General features: G+C 45.0%; 1 protein-coding gene across 1 annotated transcript in view; it reads right to left on the bottom strand.

The window, feature by feature from the left end:
- Positions 1-22,763, bottom strand: part of LOC138296044 (interaptin-like) — a 445,611-nt gene that overhangs the window by 127,583 nt on the left and 295,265 nt on the right. Inside the window, exon 8 of the mRNA XM_069234803.1 lies at positions 14,024-14,182. Within this exon, the coding sequence (XP_069090904.1) occupies positions 14,024-14,182 (159 nt within the window). The remainder of the gene's footprint in view (positions 1-14,023; positions 14,183-22,763) is intronic.

Below are 22,763 nucleotides of genomic sequence, written 5' to 3'. Positions count from 1 at the left end.
CAACAGGAGGCAAGCTCAGGACAGGCCCTTGGAGATTTATTCACAAGTGGGAATGCACAACAAAGTCCAGTCGATTTCCCCTTTCACCAGGCAGAAGCAGCAACTGCAGGATAGCTCCACAAAGCACAGTCACAGGGAGGGCAGCACTTCTCCTCAGCTCTTCAGCTCTTCTCCAGGCAGAGGTTCCTCTTGATGTCCAGAAGTGATCTAAAGTCTGTGTTTTTGGGTGCCCTTCTTGTACCCTTTTTGGCCTTTGAAGTAGGCTTACTTCAAAGGAAAGTCTCTCTTGTTTGTGAAATCCTGCCTTGCCCAGGCCAGGCCCCAGACACACTCCAGAGGGTTGGAGACTGCATTGTGTGAGGGCAGGCACAGCCCTTTCAGGTATGACTGACCACTCCTCCCCACCCTCCTAGCACAGATGGCTCATCAGGATATGCAGGCTACACCCCAGCTCCCTTTTTTTTTTACTGTCTAGAGAGAGGTGCAAACAGCCCAGCTGTCAAACTGGTCCAGACAGGGAATCCACAAACAGGCAGAGTCACAGAATGGTTTAAGCAAGAAAATGCCTACTTTATAAAAGTGGCATTTTCAAACACACAATCTTAAAATCAACTTTACTAAAAGATGTATTTTTAAATTGTGAGCTCTGAGACCCCAAACTCCACATGTCTATCCGCTCCCAAAGGGAATCTACGCTTTAATCATATTTAAAGGTAGCCCCCATGTTAACCTATGAGAGGGATAGGCCTTGCAACAGTGAAAACTGAATTTGGCAGTATTTCACTGTTAGGACATATAAAACACATTAGTATATGTCCTACCTTAAACATACACTGCACCCTGACTATGAGGCTACCTAGGGCCTTCCTTAGGAGTGACTTACATGTAAGAAAAGTGAAGGTTTAGGCCTGGCAAGTGGGTACACTTGCCAAATTGAATTGGCAGTTTCAAACTGCACACAAAGACACTGCAGTGGCAGGTCTGAGCCATGTTTACAGAGCTACTATTGTGGGTGGCACAACCAGTGCTGCAGGCCCACTAGTAGCATTTGATTTGCAGGCCCTGGGCATCTCTAGTGCACTGTACTAGCGACTCACCAGAAAATCAAATATGCCAATCATGGATAAACCAATTTCATAGACATTTTGTATAGGAGCACTTGCACTTTAGCAGTGGATAGCAGTGGTAAAGTACCCAGAGTAACAAAAACAGAGTCCAGCACACATTAACAACCTGGGAAACAGAGGCAAAAAGTTAGGGGAGACCACGCCAAGGATGCCAAGTCTAACAAGCTCCTTCACACATTTGCGAACCATAGATGTGCTGCACAAGCCCAAATCAGTGAAGCATGTATGGAGATAGGAGCCTACTCTGGAGCTGACGCTGTTTAGCTCCGTCACCCAACACCCTATCAGAAGCCAGATTAGGGCAGGGGCTAAGTCAGTCAACCCAGCCCTATCCAGGCTTCTAAAATGGCTTTCAACAGGATAATGTTGAGTAGGATAGGCCTGTAGATCCCAGAAGATGTTTACAGGGAATATTGGTGAGGAAGTATGATTTCCAGAAATGGTAGGAAGAACGAGTCACCTGTTGATTTTATATGCCATGGCTGTGCCATGAAACCCAAAGTAATAGCTGTAAAGGAATGGTAAACATAGTATCACACAAACACTACTTGTGTTTCATTTGATTAAAATCTGCTTGTGAACGAAATGTTTCTGTTGCCTTTGGTTCTCCAACCTTCCGTACATAAAAATGTTTTATGCTGACAGTTTTTTTCCCTACCAGGTCACCAAAGCCTCTGCATTTCAATATTTGGTTACCCAGGCCCCATGCTCCACCACAGCCCCCTGGGAAAGCAATTTGAGATTACAGGGTCATTATCTTGTACTTTAATAAATAATTTAGGCTTGTCCTAAGAAGAAACCAGAGGCACATCAGTTCTCTTTCATGGGTTTCAGTACTGCTTTTTCATCATTACACAAGTAGGTTTTATAGCAAAAAATGTGTCACTTCAAATCAAACCCCAGCGCATATGAAGTACTTGGAAGTGGGGTGTTAGGTTGTCCTTGAAGGATGACTGCTATCTCAACCCCTGGTCATACATTATCTTATGTACCTATGTCTATTTCTATAGTGCAAACCTAGTCAAAAGGTAGGAGTACTGTACACATTGAAAGCTATGTATACTATCAACGAATGGCAGGAGAGATAGTTAGTTTGTGGACAGGTAATACATTGTGATGTAGTGTTCCTTAAAGAGGTGCACCTTTAACTCTTTCTCAAACAGGAGCAGTGTTGGTGAGGTCCTGATGGATATGAGGATGTTGTTCCAGATCTTGGATGCATAGATGAAGAAGACCTGCTGCATTGTTTTAGGTCTTGCCTACCAGACAGTGCAAGCTGTCTTTTATGGATAAGACCTTTTGCCAGCTTATAGTGGGCTTATAGCCCACCTAGTGCTTACCATTGTTTGACTTTAATGTCACTCTCATTTCCTTGCTTTTCTTTTTGTTAACTTGTTTGGGCTTTCATTCCCCTTCTTGTGTTTGTCCCTACCCTGGAGCTTGAGTGCATTACTTGTTCCCTTCTGCTGCCTGATTTTCAAGCAAATGTTTTTCTTTTATCACTCCACAAGAATGCATGTGTTTTCCATATCTTGTGCATGTACCTCTCTCCCTCGGTTGCACTCCATGTTGCTCTCTGTTGCCCGTGTGCTTCTCACCCATACCCTCTATGCTGCGCTCACCCTCTTGTACTTATTCCCGCCTGCATTGCTTTCTCGCCCTTCTACTTCTCCCTACCTTTTCCGAGCTGCTCTCTCACCCATTGCTTCTTCCCACCCACCCTCTGTGTTGCTTCTGTCCTCCTGCCGTTGATTTTGCTTCTTCCCACTCATGCTGCCCCTGTTTTATTTCTGCCACCTGTGCGCCCTTCATGTTGTTTCTTCCACCTGTGTCTTTGCGATGCATGCTGGTCCCTATTCCTACGTGATGCTTCCCCCCAGTGGCGTCCTTCGTTTTGCTCCACTGCAGCCACACTTCAAAAAATACCCCAGTATTGCATTACTGTTACTTAAGAACACCAGACTTTAGCTGATTTGTGTGTTAATTATGCTATAAAATGCAATGGTTGGGCTTGATTTTTTCAAACTTTCTTTGAAGGAGCATCCCTTTCGGAACTAAGGCAAGTGCCTTTACTCCACAACTTTCGAGGTTCACCAGCCTCCACTGGAATAGGACCTGAAACAGCCAACTCACTATTAGTAAAAGTGCAAGGACGGCATCATACTTTCGATTTGTACAAAGTGTATACGAATGTCCCATGAATTAAAGTTTTGGGGGATATTTTAGGCATGTAAGAGTACACAAAATAGTAACCCTTGAGTGTTACTTCCTATACTCATAAATGCTTTTGTGAATCGCCACCACTGTGTGCCCACAATTCAGAATGGTTCACGCTGCCTTAAGTTCAGTTTAAAATAATTTGGGCTGCTTCAAAAGAGCAAAGAGGAATATCCCGGACAACAGTATTTTATTGGAAACAATCAGACAAATGCAACTGACCTATAAAAGACAATATGGACAGCAAAGACGGAGTACAACGAAGGACTGTGGGCACGATTTCTGCATGATTGTAAGAATAAATGCTTAAAATGATTCTGGAGCAACATAAACAACTTGGACAGAAACCCCCACATCGCTAATAACGTTACCATCACTGAGCAAACTTGGGTGGAGTACCTCCTTGTATACTACACTGCTTTTACAAAAGATCCACCAAACACGAATAAGGATTCGCTCACATTAGGGAGGGGACCAAATGCTCTAGATGTGAAATTCAGCCATCCAAGAGGGATAGAAAAGCTGATTCTTAACATCAAAACAGACAGGACTCCCGGTCCAAATTGCCTTTCAAGAACTCTTTAAATTAAATTCGGAAAGTTGAGCACATTTTCTTGCCCCCCTATACAATTACTGTTTGGCCCATAATGAAATACTCGACTCCTGGGGAGGCACAATAATTCATACAATATACAAAGGTTGTAGAAAAAGCGATACAGAACCTAACCAGTTGGGCGGATGAGTGGCACATATTCTCATGCAATTAGGCCAATTTTCGATCAAGAATGGGCACAGTGATTAATCTGGTGATCTCAGAGTTGATTGTAAAGAAGTCTCAAAAATCTAAAACTCTCCTGTATGCCTGTTTTGTGGATGTAAAACTAGCAGGTTGGGGGATCCCTGCGTTATTATTGAGGCCAATCCAACTCCTACACACGGGCAAGTGGATCCAAATAAAAATAGGGGAGGGAACAAGGGACCCTCGCAAGATAACAACCGGCCTGAAACAGGATGCATGCTTGCTCCAGACTTATCAAACACCTGGGCACTGCCCACACAGGGATTACTTATAGTCCTACATATAAAACTTATAAATTCATGGTTTGTGGGAGCTTCCAATGTATTTTCAAGTCTTTAAAAACACGTCAATAAAACTTTGTGCGATTGATCCCTACTACAGGATACAAAAGATTCTCAAAGCATGCCCATGCATGGATCATTATGAACTCCTACAATTCCCTGTCACAATAAGCATACGTAGGGCACAGTTATTCCTCACAAGTGATAAAAAAAAACACTAATGTGCTTACGTTAGGGAGACCTTCCATAATTAGACCTGTGCCCTAAATTGCTTCGAAATAACACCTCCTGTGGAGGCTGCACTCAGCCCCGGAAAATATCCTTCACATTATCTGGATCGGTCAATAACTAATGACTGAGCCTCAATATTTTTTGTGTCAATGCTTTATTAAACTAGGGGGCATTTTACGAGTCCCTTTGCATCGCTCAAGCACCACTCAAAGTAGTGCAAGAGAGACGCAACTGAAAAATTAGATTTATGAAACCACACAAGGCCATCTTGCTCGGCCCTGATTGGCTTCATACATTTTAAGTAATGCAGTGCAGCACAAACTGCTGCACTGCATTACTCTGCACCAGGGAGGCGTTTCCGTGGGTGTTGCGTGGATGTTCCCATGCAATATCAATGGATTTTGACGCATTACCAGATCTACCAGAAGTGGTAAACCTGGGAGTGCAACAAACACCTATGCGTCTCCAGGTGAGGCGTGACGAGGACAAATATCTTTATTTCTTCTCGTTGTTTCCTCTTTCTATGTGGGCTGCATTCTGCACACAGCAAGAAGAAAAGCCTCAGAGAATTGTGTTTGTGCATGAAGGTGCCTCTTCCTGCACAAATCCAATCCTTTGTGTAACGGAGGTGCTAAGGTGCCTGCTTTGTTGCTAGGCAGCCCATTGTGTGTTAGCGCTGGAGAAAGGACAGGAATGCTCCATATTGGGATAAATATGGCCATTCCTGCCCTTCCCCTGTGATGCAGCACAGTGTAGCAAGGAGACTTGCTGCGCTGCATCCATTGGCCATAAACATGGCCCTCTCAGTGAGAACCTACCAGCAAGCTGGAATAGCTTGTTTTGACAGCGGAAATGTAAGGCTAAATGTGCTGACAATCAAGGTTCTGACACAAGCCATAAAAAACTGCATTACAAAATTGAGATCATGAACTGTTATGCACAATTGCCTGTTCCTATTAGTAACATGATCATTTTAATTATATGATTCATCGATGTTTTGTACCGAGATACTTGAGTCTAATGTTTACAGAGCAGGAATTGTCAGTGAAACCTTGAATACTAATTTATGAGACTTCTTTTAGTATCATTATTTTCATTTGAATATATGATGATTTTTTATTGTGAACCTCGTACAATGGTTTTTAGTAACTAAACATAAATACAATAATAATATTGTGCAGAATTTCAATTTTGCTAAATTTCATGTTGCATTTCTCGTTTTCCGAATAGGAAGATAACGTTTAATCGCAGCAGCAGAAGGCGATATAATTCTAAACAAGCAAGAAATCTACAATATTAGGAATGTTTAGGGAACATTAGAGAATGTAGCCTTCATTGATAATACAGGAAAAGATTGTGCTAAATTACGAAGACCTTCCAATATGTATTGCTGACTATATATTCGACACAAGATTATTTGCTTGTCAATAGTAATACAATAACTTGAATGCTTTGTTGCAAAAGAAACCTTGCTTGCCCATGAAATATTTGATCAAGTGCCTGGAGAATGGAAGTCTGACATGTACTATGAGTTAAAATATATAGAATTATAGGTGGGCAACAACGAATTACAAGGATGTTTTCCACCAAGGGATTCTGGGTGAAGTCAAATAGAGAACAGAGCTTGAGTTGGCTGTAATGTCCCTCAAAAGCCCCAGGTAAAAAACATCCCAGCATTTCACTTTTTACCCTTCTTTAATTTTATGCTATGTATGGCCCTCAAAATCAAGCCCCTGCCTTCAACTACTGCGCAGGAGCAAAGAATAATGGGCGAGCTATACATGCCATGCCCCCTCCTCCCTGACGCAAATGTGAACAATAAATATCTCACCTGCTACACTTACCCAAAACCCACTACTTGCCATGCCTTCCTCTCACCTCCTGCAGCTGTGCTTTCCACTCTCAATCAAAGCAAACCACCGGAGCTGCGCTGACAGAGTCTCAGAGTCCTATCAGCTGGCCTGGAAGGCCTTTGGGACATCACAGCAGGTGATAACCAGTTTTGTTATTAACTGCTGTGATGTCATAGCAAGGGGTTCTGACACTCACAAACTGAAACAAACGTTAGAGGCTCTTCATGAGAGCCAAACATAACAGAATTACAATAGACGGCAGGTAGGCAGCCATTCACAAAACTTCGAGTTAGACTGCTTTCCACCTCAGTCAAATCCCCGGACCAGTTAAGCTCCAAATAATGATAATGAGACATATAATAATAGATGCCAAGTTGGGCTTACTGCGACTAATGACAAGCTAATCAAATGGCATTCAATTGAATTTTTCCTTTCTGAATGAACAGTTATGTGAACATCAAACTTTAGAATAAACGTACCTAAAACAAAAAAGCCTGAAGTGGAACTCTGTGCTCCAAATACAGATTATGGGTCACAACCATATTTCTTTCTCTTGTTCTGATATAAGGAATAACAAGCATTGGCAAAGCCAGTAGATTTCACCTATGCAAAGTTTGGCCCCTTCTTATAATTTATTTACCGTAAGCCATGCTCCATTTCAGCTCAAATGCTGTACAACATGTAAGAAAACATTGATAAAGCCAAAAGATTTTATTTAGGTGAAACCTATTGGCTTTGCGAATGTTTGGGATTATAAAATAGGCATTCCACTGAACAGAAGAGGTCAAAATGAACTGATTTTGCACAATTGTTAATGTGTGTATAATTTGTGTTATGTCGTTCTTTGTATGGCCCATTTCAAATATTTCTAAGATTGCTAGCAGAATTCGTCAAGGGTAAAGAAAAGCTAATACTTCAACAAGTCATTTGAGCCACTAACGTAGATGTATTGAGTGTGTCAGAAATTTATATAACCAGAAAAATATGTTTTTCTCTCACCACCACAAATGTAAAATAGGAGGCAAAATATGCCATATGTGCACCGTTATTTCATGCTTGTGAGTCTGGTGACAGTTTCTTCTAACAGAGCTTGCCCCTCAGACTCTGTGAAAGCAGTTGAGCTGACGCTGTGCTGTGAGTTGGAGGTTCACTCTGCTTGAAATCGATGACCTGAAAGAGCAGGCACAATTTGGTTTCTTATGGAGAATGCGTCATAACTCCTGTTTATGTGTTTTTAACATGCAGTTACATTACACAAGGTCACATTCATTTTTAGGCACATGTTGATTAAAGTAATTTGCTCAGAATCTCAGTATGTTGAGCTGACCCAGAGTCTCAAACCTAGTTCCCCCATTCCAAATTTGGCAACTTTTAACATAACACCACATCCGCTGGAGTATCTTAGTCTGATAGATAAGCCATACCATTTTAAAGAGCCCCCAAGTTTAAGCACATCTGCTCTCATTGATTCACGGCTCACATTGCATGAACAGTGTATAGTGAAGCTGTACGCTGCAGCGATCATGAGCGAGGACGAAGGACTGAAACCAGCACCGGAGTTTGGGAGGGGACTGTAGAGACATGCACTCAAGAAGAGTCATGTCGAAAAAGTAACAAGATAGTGCTTGCGGCCACTAGAAGGACACTACTCACTGAAAGTAGTACTTGGTCCAAACTCCACAGCAGGACAAAGAAGAATCGAAGGCAGGGATGTCATTTTGGGGTCACCAGGGGTCACAGCTACAACCCATTGCTTGCCCTTTGCAACCCCTGGCACTGCTGTTGTGGCTTCTGGCTTCTGGCTTCAGAGGTGGCAAATTCAGTGCCAGGGACATAGTGGCAGCTTGTTCTTATGACGTCAGTTTGTAATCCACTCTCTTTGTTTTACATTAATAGTGAATAATTACATACTATTCACTATTAGTGTAATAAAAATGGGGTACAATTAGCTGGGAAATGCCCTTCCATGGTAGCTGAGGTAATTGAAAATGCTTTTAACTGCATGTTGTGTGCATGTTTGCGGGTGAGAGAGTGTTTATGTGAGAGCGAGTGTGTGTAAGTGTGAATTTGTATGTGTAAGTATGTGTGCATGAGTGAAAGTAAAGTCCAGGGGATTGTGATGTCATGTCCGCTACCCCTGGCATTTTAGTCAATTGACGTTCATGCTCGAAGGCCAGGAAAAAGCCAGAGGCGCTGATCAATAGCAAGCAAGGAAACAAGAGTGACGTGAGAGCCATGTGGTAGCCAGCCAATGGTAAGTAAAGTGACTTAGGACACACATGAGAGAGAGTCAATGGTAGGTAGAAGTAGGTAATGAGCAGGCTTTAACCCCTTCACTGCTCCGCCCCCCTCTCCTTCCCTCGCGATGCTGAGCTCTTATTAGGCTATTTGAAGTAGTTCCCAATTAGGCCCCCATAACTTTTTGTCCACCTAAGGTATCCATGCCAAATTTGCATACTTTTTTCCCAACATACTGGTGATTCTAAAGGTACCCAGGGTTTGTGGATGGCCCTTGAGTGGAACGAGAAATTATCCAAAATACAGCTAATCTTTGTTTTTGGGGGGAAAAATGGGAAAAAGGTGCTGCAGAATAAAGGCCAAAAGACCGCGGCGGCCATTCCGGCTTTCCCGCTGGGCCGGCGGGCAACCGCCAGAAGACCGCCGGCCGGCCCAGCGGGAAAGCCCCTTCAACAATGAAGCCGGCTCCGAATGGAGCCGGCGGAGTTGCAGGGGTGCGACGGGTGCAGTGGCAAAGCAGACAGTGAAAATCTTTGTGGGGCCATGTTAGGGGGCCCCTGCACTGCCCATGCCAGTGGCATGGGCAGTGCAGGGGCCCCCAGGGGCCCCACGGCACCCGTTCCCGCCATCCTGGTTCTGGCGGTGGACACCGCCAGAAACAGGCTGGCAGGAAGGGGGTCGGGATCTCCATGGCGGTGCTGCAAGCAGCGCCGCCATGGCGGATTCCCTGGGCCAGCGGGAAACCGGCGGGAAACCGGCAGGAAACCGCCGGCTCCCCTTTTCTGACCGCGGCTTTACCGCCGCGGTCAGAATCACCCAGGAAGCACCGCCAGCCTGTTGGCGGTGCTTCCGCTGCCCTCCGCCATGGCGGTCATGGACCGCCAGGGTCAGAATGACCCCCAAAGTGCTGTTTTTTCCCCTGCAAACGGCATCAACAAAGGGTTTGCGGTGCTGAAATCACTATCTTCACAGCTTTCAGAAACAGGCAGGCCTGAATCAGGAAACCAAATTTTTAAGCACAGTTTTGGCATTTTACTGGGAGAAAGCCCATCTTTCCAATTTTTGTGCTTTCAACCTCTGTCCAGTTAGTGGTAGAAATGGGTGTGAAACTAATGGTGGACCCCAGAAGGCTATACATTTCTGGGATCCACCATAAAATAATTCAACAAGGGGTCATTTGTGCACATCCTTCAAGGTTTTTCTATAGAAAGTAACAGTTGAAATAAAATATTAATGTCATTTAGTTGAAAACAAACAGCCATTTGGGTCTACATTTTTATCTGTTACTTCTTCTAACTATGGCAGATTTTCAAAAGCAATATACCGTTACGTCTGCTGGACCCTTTTGGTTTTGGGGATATATAGAGCTTATAGGTTCACGAAGAACCCTAGGTATCCAGAGCCAGTAACTGAGCGCCAACTTGCAATAGTTTTTCATTGTGTACTGACTATACAGAAATTAATTTGCTAAAATATAAAAAATGAATAATAGTTATCAAGAAAACCTATGTATTTCCAAAATGGGCAGAATATATGGAGTTTAGAAGCAGTGGTTATTTGCACATCTCTGAATTTGTGGGTACCCATACTAGCATGTGAATTACAGGGCATTTCTCGAAATGACTTCTTTCTTACACACTGTCTTACATTTGGAAGGTGCAAATGCAGAGAAAGACAATTGGTAATAACAATTGTTCTGCCATCCTGTGCTCCAATAAGTCTTCCAGTTAAAACAGCACCTCTCTTGCGTGGGTAGGCTGTATGCCCACAACAGGAAACACCCCAAAATGCGAAGTGGACACACATTTATCAATCCAAAACTGGCCGTTTATTTTGGTATATGCCTGGCTGTGGTTTTTGGGCCCTAGCTCAGGCCAGACCTAGGGAAACCTATCAAACCTGTCTATTTTTGTAAAATTAGACATTCGGAATTCCTGAATGGGGTGACATATGTGGCTCTCACCAGGTTCTGTTACCCAGAATCCCTGGCAAACCACAAAATTGATCTAAAAACATGTTTACCTCACATTTCTGTGATGGAAAGTTTTGGAATCTGAGGGGAGCCACAAACTTCCTTCCATGCCCATGCCCAGGCCTGGTTGGAAGCTGTATTGGACAACAGAGAAAAAAGAGATTTACCTAAGCCATATCTTCCAACTTCTAAAGAATAACTTGCTGCAGAATCTTAACAGAAGCATCCAACAACGGAATGGAGCAGTAACAGGCCAGGAGATTTCTGTCCCCATTTTTAAAGATGGGCACGATTAGTGCTTCCCTCCATGATTTCAGAGGGAATTCATTGATTCCGGCCCAAAAAACATTTGTCAATAAGGGGGCTTAGAAAGTAGGATTGTGCCTAAAAAAGTCAATAGGGGTGCCATCAGGAATCTTAAAATGGCTCTGTTAACGTCCAACAAATCAATGGAATCACTTAATTGGGAAGCATCATTTTGGCTAGAAGGGAAACGATCAAAGGTGTTTGGATTAACACTCCTGTGGTTGTTTGGATCAAAAACGTTGGTGAAGTGACATATCAAACTCTGTTTTGAACCTTCAGAACAATGGGACAATTTACAATTTAGCAAAATAATATATTATCCATATCATTCAGGACACAAAATATAAATTGCACCTATTGGCTTTGCCAACGCCTGTTTTTATTTTATTGGAAATAATTATTATAAGAGATAACTTATATATGAATATACGTTCTTATGTAGTGCGTGACAAATAGCTGTTCCTAAAGTTCTCTTGCATTCTGCTTATCATCACCAAGGACTGTAATGAGAGAAACCCTTTTAGGATTTCCAGATTTAAAAAAAAAAAATGTTTCATAGTTAGATTTTTGCAAATATTAGACAGGAAGATCCAGGTGCAACCCAAACAGTGGCAGTTACAATATAAGCACACAAGCCATCCTATGAATAACATTATATTAAGCATCATATCACATCCACCTCGACACAGGGTGAGTGGCCATCAGCACAGCTGCAGGAACCATTACTGAACTGCTTCTACCACACCTCAAGTGACTTCGTGAAGCAATACTAAAACTGTCAGTGCAACCTAATACCCCGTGTACCAGCACACCGTCGCCCCAAGTCTTCAAACTAATTGCATGCCACAATAGCGTTAGAACATTAGTTGATCGACAAGTCAATAGATAAGATCCCTATTGGTGCTTACGATAAACCCAACCAAAGAAAATCCATAAGAAATATTGAATCCAACGTACAATCTTGATATCCCATAATAAGTACATTATTTTTCAATGCACAAACCTTTCAAGAAATGCATTTACACATTTTCGTCATTGCTTCAGTAATGCACATTTTTACACATTGAGGGCCATATTTATACTTTTTGACGCTAAACTGCGCTAACGCAGTTTAGCGGCAAAAAAATTAGCGCCGTCTAACGCCATTCTGAAGCGCCATGCGGGCGCCGTATTTATAGAATGGCGTTAGCCGGCGTTAGCCGACCGGCGCTGCCTGGTGTGCGTGAAAAAAACCACGTACACCAGGCAGCGCCGGCGTAGGGGAAAATGGCGTATGGGCGTCTCAAAATGGGGCAAGTCAGGTTGAGTCCAAAAAATCGCCTTAACCTGATTTGCGCCATTTTTTTACGACGCCCATCCCCCATTAACATGACTCCTGTCTTAGCAAAGACAGGAGTCATGCCCCCTTGCCCAATGGCCATGCCCAGGGGACTTCTGTCCCCTGGGCATGGTCATTGGGCATAGTGGCATGTAGGGGGGCACAAATCAGGCCCCCCTATGCCACAAAAAAAATATAAAAAATACTTACCTGAACTTACCTTTTCTTCCCTGGGGTGGGTCCCTCCATCCTTGGGTGTCCTCCTGGGGTGGGCAAGGGTGGCAGGGGGTGTCCCTGGGGGCAGGGGAGGGCACCTCTGGGCTCATTCTGAGCCCACAGGTCCCTTAACGCCTGCCCTGACCCAGGCGTTAAATTCAGGCGCAAATGCGGGGTTTTTTGCCCCGCCCACTCCCGGGCGTCATTTTTGCCCGGGAGTATAAATACCACGCACATGCCTGGGAGTCATTTTTTTAGACGGGAACGCCTACCTTGCATCTCATTAACGCAAGGAAGGTGTTCACGCCAAAAAATGACACTAACTCCATGAACTTTGGCACTAGACGCGTCTAACGCCAAAGTATAAATATGGAGTTAGTTTTGCGTCAAATTTGCGTCGAAAAAAACAACGCAATTTCGGCGCAAACAGAGTATAAATATGCCCCTGACTACATTAATTTAGAAATGCCCACATTGGCCAAGTAGCCACACTGTTGCAGCAATACGTTTTGCACATTTTCGAGGATTCCACACTAACACATATTTGCTTATATTCTACAATACCCTAGTAATATACACTTTCTTCCAATTTCAACGACTCAACGTTCCTATCTGCCATGATCTTATATCGAATCAGAATGTACATTTTGATTCATTTTCTTAAAGATACATAGCCATATTTCTGTAAAATTTCAACATTACCCCAATAATCTTTCTATATGTTCTTATCACAAAATGCAGCCCTTTCGCACAAATATATTACTCTAGTTTCCAAAATGTACCAGGAATCTACATGTTGGACAGTTCTACCCCTATCAGCACACGCACACTTAGCACGCACATATACACAGGACACACATTGAAACACCGAAATAGTGAACAGGCACATGGTGGGTAGGTAGGTACACAATTGTACTGAAACAAAGAGGTGCGATTAACCACAGGGGCACTCGGAAAATATACAGCACAAAGACACACACAGAGACCTAATAACACATTCAGTGATAATGGCACACATTTACATATACACCAAGATACACAGATAAATGCGCAGTCATGGACACATTACGACAGACACTCCTGGCTTCGTCCTTTCCCCAGAAACAGATCTCCCCTATCCTGGCACTGATACACAACTCCTCCTCTCTCCAGCATATCTACACAACTACCCTCCCTGCAGTCCAGCTTTGCAAACGTTCGCCTTACCACTCACACTTACTATCAGCTCTGCAGTGCTGCTCATCACGGGATCTTGGAACAGAAGGAGCAATGGGCATTGAGGAGGCAGGGGGAAATATTCAGTAGCAATGATTGGTGAGCATTGGGTAGCCTGGGCAGCAGACAAAGGCTCGAAGCTTGAGCTGCCTCTCTGCACCGCAGTGCACATGCGCATCACCTGCTAGGCTGGCTCGTGTTTTCCCTTGCCATCCCCAGTATGAAACAAAAGTGATTTGGGGTAGCATACCTTATCCATACATTCTTTGAAATTATTTTTCTCTTGTTCCAAGAGGTCTTGATGCCTGTTGACCTCACGCTGCAGATGATCTTCGTGATCTTTCACAGCAAGGAGCTGAGCAATGCTGGAAGAATGAGAAGTGTAGTTCTCCTCCTTCAACGCTCTTTCCTAAAAGGAAGAGAAGAGTGTCATCTTTATTATAGGCTTCACGCTGGTTTTTAAGAAATTTCAATCCAATATCAACTGATCATTATGATTTTTGCTAGGGAAAAGCAAGTTTAATTTCAAATTTAACAATCAAAACATTAATCCCACTACCAACAAGCCACACATCAGCGCTACTCAACCTGCTATCCAAACTAATCTTTCCCACCTGCAAGGGATAAATTCATGGCATTTCCTTTACTCACAGACTGTGGGCCCTTTCCTCTTACCAAAATGTTGGAGATTTTTCCATACTGCATGTTTTTACTTCATAAATGAAATATCCCCCAATTTTGCATGCAGACCTGCATCACAAGTTCCTTTCTTAAAAAAGAAGCCTATACGTGTGTTTTTTTTTGATGAGTGGCAGAGAGTTGATAGCAGGAGAGAGTCCACAGACTAGGAGTAATGTTCACCAAAAAGGTAACTTTAGCGCACTCCCATATCTTGGCTCTTTATGATTCTCAAAGTCTGGTTTGGTTTCATTGACCTGTGTATAGAGTCCATACCTCTGAGATTGAAAAGCAGAGGAGGAGGCAGTATTAGACCTAGGCAAACAGGATAAGAAGGGCTTCTTAGGCAAAATGTCCGTCTCTTCAGAAGAAAGTCTCGAAAGGATAATGCCAATAGGATGCTTAGGAAATGGCCTATCTATCCACTGGGCATATGTCGCTGGGTCTCACTTAAAGTATGCAGATGGTCTGCCGGCCCCAGGTCAATGGATGGACATTGTCCACTGACCTAGCAGAAGACCATCCACAATACTTGAAGTTACCTGCCAGGCAGGAAGAGATTTCTATGCCTTCAACAAAGCCCCTGTTTCTGATACTTGGCTACGTGGATGCAATATTTAATGTGCTCGCTCAGAAAAGGTACTATTTTGAAAAAACAAACTCCCAAAGCAGGATTCTGTTGTTGAAAAATGACAAGTTTTCTCCCAGCATGTGGGCGATAATTTCTTTGGATTCCTGTTCGGGATTGCCAACCTTTTTTGCTAGCGGTCAGGAAAAATGTCTGATGGAACAACCACCCCTAATAAAGCGGATATTCTGCCATACATTGACAGGCCATCTGTCAAAGGCTTCGGCCTGCAGAGTCAGAGGAGGATCAGTCACCAGAAACCTGGTATCTCTAAATAGAGTGGGAAAACAGATGGGACATCCATCACTTTTTGACAGATGTCTCACATATGCCAATTCTAAATGATGCCCTGTAGAAGGAACATGCCTGAATAATACAACAGAAGTCATCTTATCTTGGAGTGTGTGCTCGGGCATCAGATGGAGTTTGGTCCCATGCACAGTGATAATCTAAGATGGAGGAGGTAAATCATACAGCAATGATGGCCATGGACTTAATTTGGTCAGCATAATTACCTCTAAGTGTCATGAAAATGTAATCAGTAGAAAGCAGAGCTGTGGTGCTGTCAAGGAAAAGGTGCATTTGATTATCAAATCATATTGTGTTTCCTCAACCAAGAAGGTGTGAAGTCCTGAAAAAAATTAGGAGAAACATCTCCTTGTTGATATGCGAATTCGTCGACACAGTGAAGCGTCTGCAAGATAGCCTTGTTCCATTGGAACAGTAGGTAAGGCTTGGAAGCACAAAAGCAGCCTTGCAGTAAAAAACGACAAATGGGTTCTTAGGGTTAAATAATTCCTGCATCGATCAGCTCTCAATCAAGTTAAGGCATCAACAGACATAATTGGTGTGCACTGAGTAGCCTGGGCAGGTGACAAAGGTTCGAAGCTTGAGCTGCCTCTCTGCACTGATGTGCACATGCGCATCACCTGCTAGGCTGGCTCGTGTTTCTTGCTTGCTATACCCAGTATGAAACAAAAGTGATTCGGGGTAGCATACCTCTTCCATACATTCTGGGGTGGTATAACCTTTCAATAGGAGTTAATAGAACTCTCTGCCCTGATACACACAGAATTTTATATTACGGGCTGCTTGGGACATTTTCATGTGTGGTAGGAGTAGGTCAGCCTCCTTCCTTGTTTCATTCATGGCTCTTTACAGTCATAAATAATCCGAATGTGTTCTTTCAAACTGGTGTGTATTTAAAAAATGCAGTAATTTCCCTATGAAGTGAACAGATCGTTTTTTTTTTGGAAAATAGTCTGTCTATAAGGAAAAGAGCTATAAAAAGATAGATCCAAACAAAGAACTATCAGTGAGCATTTTGACCAAGATTTTGGTGATTCAATTGCACAACCACCAAGATTGAAAGAGTATATAATCTTGCTGTCATTTTATCATTTAAAACCATGGGACACCCCTCGTCCCTTGAAAGGAATTCTGGACAGGTGACTTTTCGCAGGAACCTGGATCCATGACAGATGAGAACATATCAAGTTATCCTGCAGACTCCTGTTTTATTAATACTTATAAAGTGGTTCCAATAGTCACAAATCTGTGTAACCTATGTTTAGAGGAAAGTATCTAACCGGCTTAATAAAGCTTGGGTAAAGTCATGCTAAGAACACAAGTGCTGCATGCTAATAACCGGTGTAGATGCAGGAAACAAGTCAGGGCTTGAAGAGAATACTATATGATTTGCAGTCTGGATTCCATATGCTAACAGTTGTAGTGATATTTGTGTTTTGACCACTGACTTTGTGTTGCACCACTTTGCACTTGGCTTAGCTCTCCACTGTCACATTAGTGGTCACCAGACTCCATTTTGTATTCAGCTTAGCCTTAGCTTCACTACCACGTTAAAAGCGCGAGTAGTTTTCCATACAAAACATGTTATGCAACGTGTTTTCTAATTTGCGCATTCTTTTCTCACCGAAGTGATAGAACATAACGTGGAGGAGTCAGTTAGCAAGATAAGGATGTACGAGACTGATGTTTTAGGTACAGCAGGGAACGGTTTAGTTTTGGGAAAGACACCACGGGATTTTGGCGAAGTTCCGACGTGTTTCTTTCAAAGCTTACCTAAAATAGCCAGCATTTTGTAATACTTCTTGCGCAGTGGGAGGGGTTTTTCCAGAAAGCTCCTTCCTCGTTTGTTTAAAATATATGAGACTCAGGTCGACAGTGGGAGATTCAGAGACCTCAATCAGGATTTATACATAGAATGCCTGATATATTTCATTTGAGGGTAGAGATCTCTCTTTCTAGTTGTGGTCGAACCGTGGTCAACGGCTTGTTGGCAGGAGAAAGATGAAGCATCAGACAGGCCCTACAGTAGTGCACTTTTATTAAATATTTGCTTTGCATTGTGTATGTATATATTTACATATATCAAAATAGGTGTTTGTATCCTTGCATGTATATATTTGCTGTTTCTAGATTGAAGATTCTTTGTACATGGTCTTACTTCATTGTTGCTGTTAGAAATGGGGTCTTTGGTTGACAGTCAGGTTACCCCCTGTTCAAGCAAGGACCCTCACTCTAGTCAGGGTAAAAGAGAATCACCCTCAGCTAACCCCTGCTTACCCCCTTGGTAGCTTGGCAGAGCAGTAGGCTTACCTTCAGAGCGCTAGGTGTAAAGTATTTGTACCAACACACACAGTAACTTAATGAAAACACTACAAAATTACACAATACCAGTTTAGAAAACTAGGAAATATTTATCTAAACAAAACAAGACCAAAATGACAAAAATCCGACATACACAAGTCAAGTTATGAATTTTTAAAGATTAAACTCAAAAATAGCGCTTAGAAACAAAAATGCTTCAATGAGATGTTAACACGGCGTCGTGACGGAGCCGTTCCCGTGTAGACCCCCAAGTACAGTTCCTTTGGTGAAGAGTGAGAACAAGCCGATGCGCGAAGTCGGGGATCGTGGCATCTGTGCGAAACGTTGAATCCGTGCACTTCGAGCGGCATCGGTCACGACGTGGTGCGGCGACTTCCACGGAGTTGTGGACTTCAGCGGGGCTGCTGCGGCGTCGGGCCTGCGAAGAGCGTCGCGTTCCAGCGAAGGTCACGGCGTCAGGTGCAGGCAGCGTTACCGGATTCAGCAGCGGCGTCGGTCCGAAGTCGATTTCCTTGGATTCCACCAGCTTTCCTTTCAAGGGCCCAGGGACTGGATAGGGCACCACTTGTCAGAGCAGGAGTCTCTCCAGAGACCCCAGGTGCTGGCAGAGAGAAGTCTTTGCTGTCTCTGAGACTTCAAACAACAGGAGGCAAGCTCTAACTCAAGCCCTTGGAGATTTCTTCACAAGATGGAAGGCACACAAAGTCCAGTCTTTGCCCTCTTACTCTGGCAGAAGCAGCACTGCAGGAAAGCTCCACAAAGCACAGTCACAGGCAGGGCAGCACTTCTTCCTCAGCTATCAGCTCTTCTCCAGGCAGAGGTTCCTCTTGGTTCCAGAAGTGTTTCTAAAGTCTGTAGATTTGGGTGCCCTTCTTATACCCATTTTAGTCTTTGAAGTCACCTTTCTTCAAAGGGGACTCACACCTACTTGTGAAATCCTGCCTTGCCCAGGCAAGGCATCAGACACACAGCAGGGGGTTGGAGCCGGCATTGTCAGAGGCAGGCACAGTCCTTTCAGATGAGAGTGACCACTCCACCCCTCCCTCCTAGCAGAGATGGCTAATCAGGAAATGCAGGTTACACCCCAGCCCCCTTTGTGTCACTGTCTAGTGCAGGTGAAAAACAACCCAACTGTCAAACTGACCCAGACAGGGAATCCACAAACAAGGCAGAGTCACAGAATGGTTTAAGCAAGAAAATGCTCACTTTCTAAAAGTGGCATTTTCAAACGCACAATCTTAAAATCAACTTTACTAAAAGATGTATTTTTTAATTGTGAGTTCAGGGACCCCAAACTCCACATGTCCATCTACTCTCTAGGGGAATCTACACTTTAATCATATTTAAAGGTAGCCCCCATATTATCCTATGAGAGAGACAGGCCTTGCAACAGTGAAAAACGAAGTTGGCAGTATTTCACTGTCAGGACATATAAACCACATTACTATATGTTCTACCTTATCCATACACTGCACCCTGCCCTTGGGGCTACCTAGGGCCTACATTAGGAGTGCCTTACATGTAAGAAAAGGGAAGGTTTAGGCCTGGCAAGTGGGTACACTTGCCAAGTCGAATTTACAGTTAAAACTGCGCACACAGACACTGCAATGGCAGGTCTGAGACATGATTACAGAGCTACTTATGTGGGTGGCACAACCAGTGCTGCAGGCCCACTAGTAGCATTTGATTTACAGGGCCTGGCACCTCTAGTGCACTTTACTAGGGACTTAACAGTAAAACAAATATGCCAATCATGGAGAACCAATTACGTACACATTTTAAACAGGAGCACTTGCACTTTAGCACTGGTTAGCAGTGGTAAAGTGCCCAGAGTACCAAAAACAGTAAAATCAGAGTCCAGCACACATCAACAACCTGGGGAACAGAGACAAAAAGTTAAGGGAGACCACGCCAAGGATGAAAAGTCTAACACGTGTCCCCCCCAGCTAAAAGTGGGGAGCAACTACCCAACCTCATGGGAGTTCTCATCACTAAGGTGGAAGAACCTGGACAGACCATCAGCATTGGCGTGCTCTGTACCAGGACGATGTTCCACCGTAAAGTCCATCCCCTGTAGGGAAATGGACCACCTCAACAGTTTTGGATTCTCACCCCTCATCTGCATTAACCATCTGAGGGGCCTGTGGTCGGTCTGAACTCGGAAGCGAGTCCCAAACAAGTAGGGTCTTAGCTTCTTCAGTGCCCAGACCACAGCAAACGCTTCGCGTTCTATGGCACTCCACCTACGTTCCCTGGGTAGTAACCTCCTGCTAATGAAGGCTACGGGTTGATCTAGGCCCTCTTCATTAAGCTGTGAGAGTACTGCTCCAATACCATGCTCTGAGGCGTCTGTTTGCACAACAAACTCCTTGGAGTAGTCAGGTGCCTGCAGCACAGGTGCTGTACACATGGCAGCCTTCAGGGCATCAAAAGCGTTCTGGCAAGCCTCTGTCCAGATCACTTTCTTGGGTTGCTTCTTAGAAGTCAACTCAGTTAAGGGGGTAACAATGGTACCATATCCCTTAACAAACCTCCGGTAATATCCTGTGAGACCTAAAAAGGCTCTCACTTCAGTCTGGGAGGCTCCCAAGCCAGAATCGTGTCAATCTTAGGCTGTAGGGGTGCCACCTGGCCACTCCCCACCTGGTGTCCTAAGTACACCACAGAACCCTGCCCTATTTGGCACTTGCTCGCCTTAATAGTGAGGCCTGCCTTCTGCAGGGCCTCTAACACTCTCCAGAGGTGTTGCAGGTGTTCCTCCCATGTGGAATTAACACAGCAATGTCATCCAGGTAGGCGGCACTGAACTCATCTAGTCCTGCCAACACCTGGTTGACCAACCTCTGAAAGGTGGCAGGGGCGTTCTTCATCCCAAAGGGCATCACATTGAAGTGGAAGTGCCCATCTGGGGTAGAGAATGCTGACTTCTCCTTTGCCCCCTCAGTTAAGGCAATCTGCCAGTACCCAGATGTTAAATCAAACGTACTGAGGTACTAGGCAGCTCCTAACCGATCAATGAGCTCATCAGCTCGGGGGATGGGGTGTGCGCCAGTCTTGCTGACCGCATTGAGACCCGGGTAGTCCACACAGAATCTAAGTTCTGGAGTGGCACCAGGAGCAGCAGCCTTTGGGACCAAGACCACTGGGCTGGCCCAAGGACTGCTGGAGTGCTCAATAACCCCCAGGGTTAACATTTTGGAGACTTCCTCCTTAATGCAAGCCCTGACCCTGTCAGTCACCCTGTAAACCTTATGTTTAACAGGTGTACTGTCCCCAGTGTCCACATCATGTGTGCACAGGTGTGTGACTCCTGGGATCAGGGAAAACAGCGAGGCGAACTGTCCCAGCACGTGGCGACAGTCCCTCTGCTGTTCCTCAGTCAGGGAGGGGGAGAGGATCACTCCCTCCACAGGCCCATCTTTCTCTCCTGCAGACAGGAGGTCAGGAAGAGGCTCACTCTCTTCCTCCACCCCGTCATCTGTCGCTAGGAGCATGGATAGCTCAGTTCGCTCAAAGTGTGGTTTGAGGCGGTTGACATGTAGGACCCTCAAAGGGTTCCTGGGGGATTGCAAGTCTACCAGATAGGTGACCTCACTCTTTCTTTCCACCACCTCAAAAGGCCCAGTCCACTTATCTTGGAGAGCCCTAGGCTCTACTGGTGCCATGACCCACACTTTTTGTCCAGGCTGAAACTCAACCAGAGTGGCATTCTGGTCGTACCACCGTTTCATATCCTCCTGCCTTGCTTCCAGGTTCTCCTGAGCGAGACTCCTGAAGTGGGCAGTCTGGTTTCTTAGTGCCAGCATGTAGCTAAATACATCCTGGGGTGGTTTACTAGGATCTTTCTCCAAAGCCTCCTTCACCAGTCTGAGCGGTCCCCTCACAGGGTGGCCATAGATGAGCTCAAAGGGGCTAAAGCCAAGTCCCTTTTGAGGCACCTCCCTGTAAGCGAACAGAAGGCATGGCAAGAGGACGTCCCACTTACGCCTCAAGGGCTCTGACAGGCCCTGAATCATGCCTTTCAAGGTGAGGTTGAATCTCTCAACCAGACCATTACTTTGGGGGTGGTAAGGGGTGGTGAACTTGTAGGTTACCCCACACACCTTCCACAGAGACTTCATATAAGTGGATATGAAGTTTGTACCTCTATCAGATACCACCTCCTTGGGGAACCCCATGCGGGTAAAAACTCCCATCAAGGCACGTCCCACCACGGGGGCAGTGACCGTCCTTAGAGGAATGGCTTCTGGGTACCGTGTGGCATGGTCCACCAAGACCAGGATGAACCTGTTGCCCATGGCTGTCTTGGGATCCAGAGGCCCCACAATGTCAATTCCTACCCTTTCAAAGGGAGTACTGACTACAGGTAAAGGTTGGAGGGGAGCTTTGCATTTCCCCCCACTCTTGCCACTTGCCTGACAAGTCTGACAAGACCTACAATAAGCAGCTGACTGCTTGTGCATCAAGGGCCAGTAAAAGTGGGAGACAAGCCTCTTATAGGTCTTGTCCTGCCCTAGATGTCCTGCCAACGGCACATCATGAGCCAAACCCAGTAGGAAGGCCCTGAAGCACTGGGGTACCACCAGCATACGAGCTGACCCAGGCTCAGGAACCTTAGGCTCACTATACAGGAGGCCATCCCCCCAATAAATCAGGTGAGTACCTGGCGCCTCACCAGCCGCCTGGGCTGCAGCCTGCTGCCGCAGCCCCTCAAGAGTAGGGCACTCCTTCTGCACTGTGCAGAATGCTTCCCTGGTGGGTCCCCCTTCCTGCTGCCACTGTGACAGCTCAGGGACCTCCCCCAGTTCAGCCACCTGTTCCCCTGTAGGTTCCAGGGCATCACCCTCAGGCTCTGCCTCCTCCCGGACCGTGGGAACTTCTGGGGCCGGTTTCCCGCGCCCCCTGCCCTTCCTCTTCTTGGCGGTCCCCTGGGCCACTGTTTCAGGCTCCAGGGGCTCTTGACTACCCTTATTGGCTGCCATAGACCGGGTGGATACGCATACCCACCCAGGCAGACCCAACATCTCCAAGTGAGACCTGTGTTCCACCTCCT

The sequence above is a fragment of the Pleurodeles waltl genome, chromosome 5 (genome assembly GCF_031143425.1).
Source record: "Pleurodeles waltl isolate 20211129_DDA chromosome 5, aPleWal1.hap1.20221129, whole genome shotgun sequence".
NCBI lineage: Eukaryota > Metazoa > Chordata > Amphibia > Caudata > Salamandridae > Pleurodeles > Pleurodeles waltl.
Note: the sequence above shows the minus strand (reverse complement) of the source record. Positions and strands in the feature narration are given on the sequence as shown.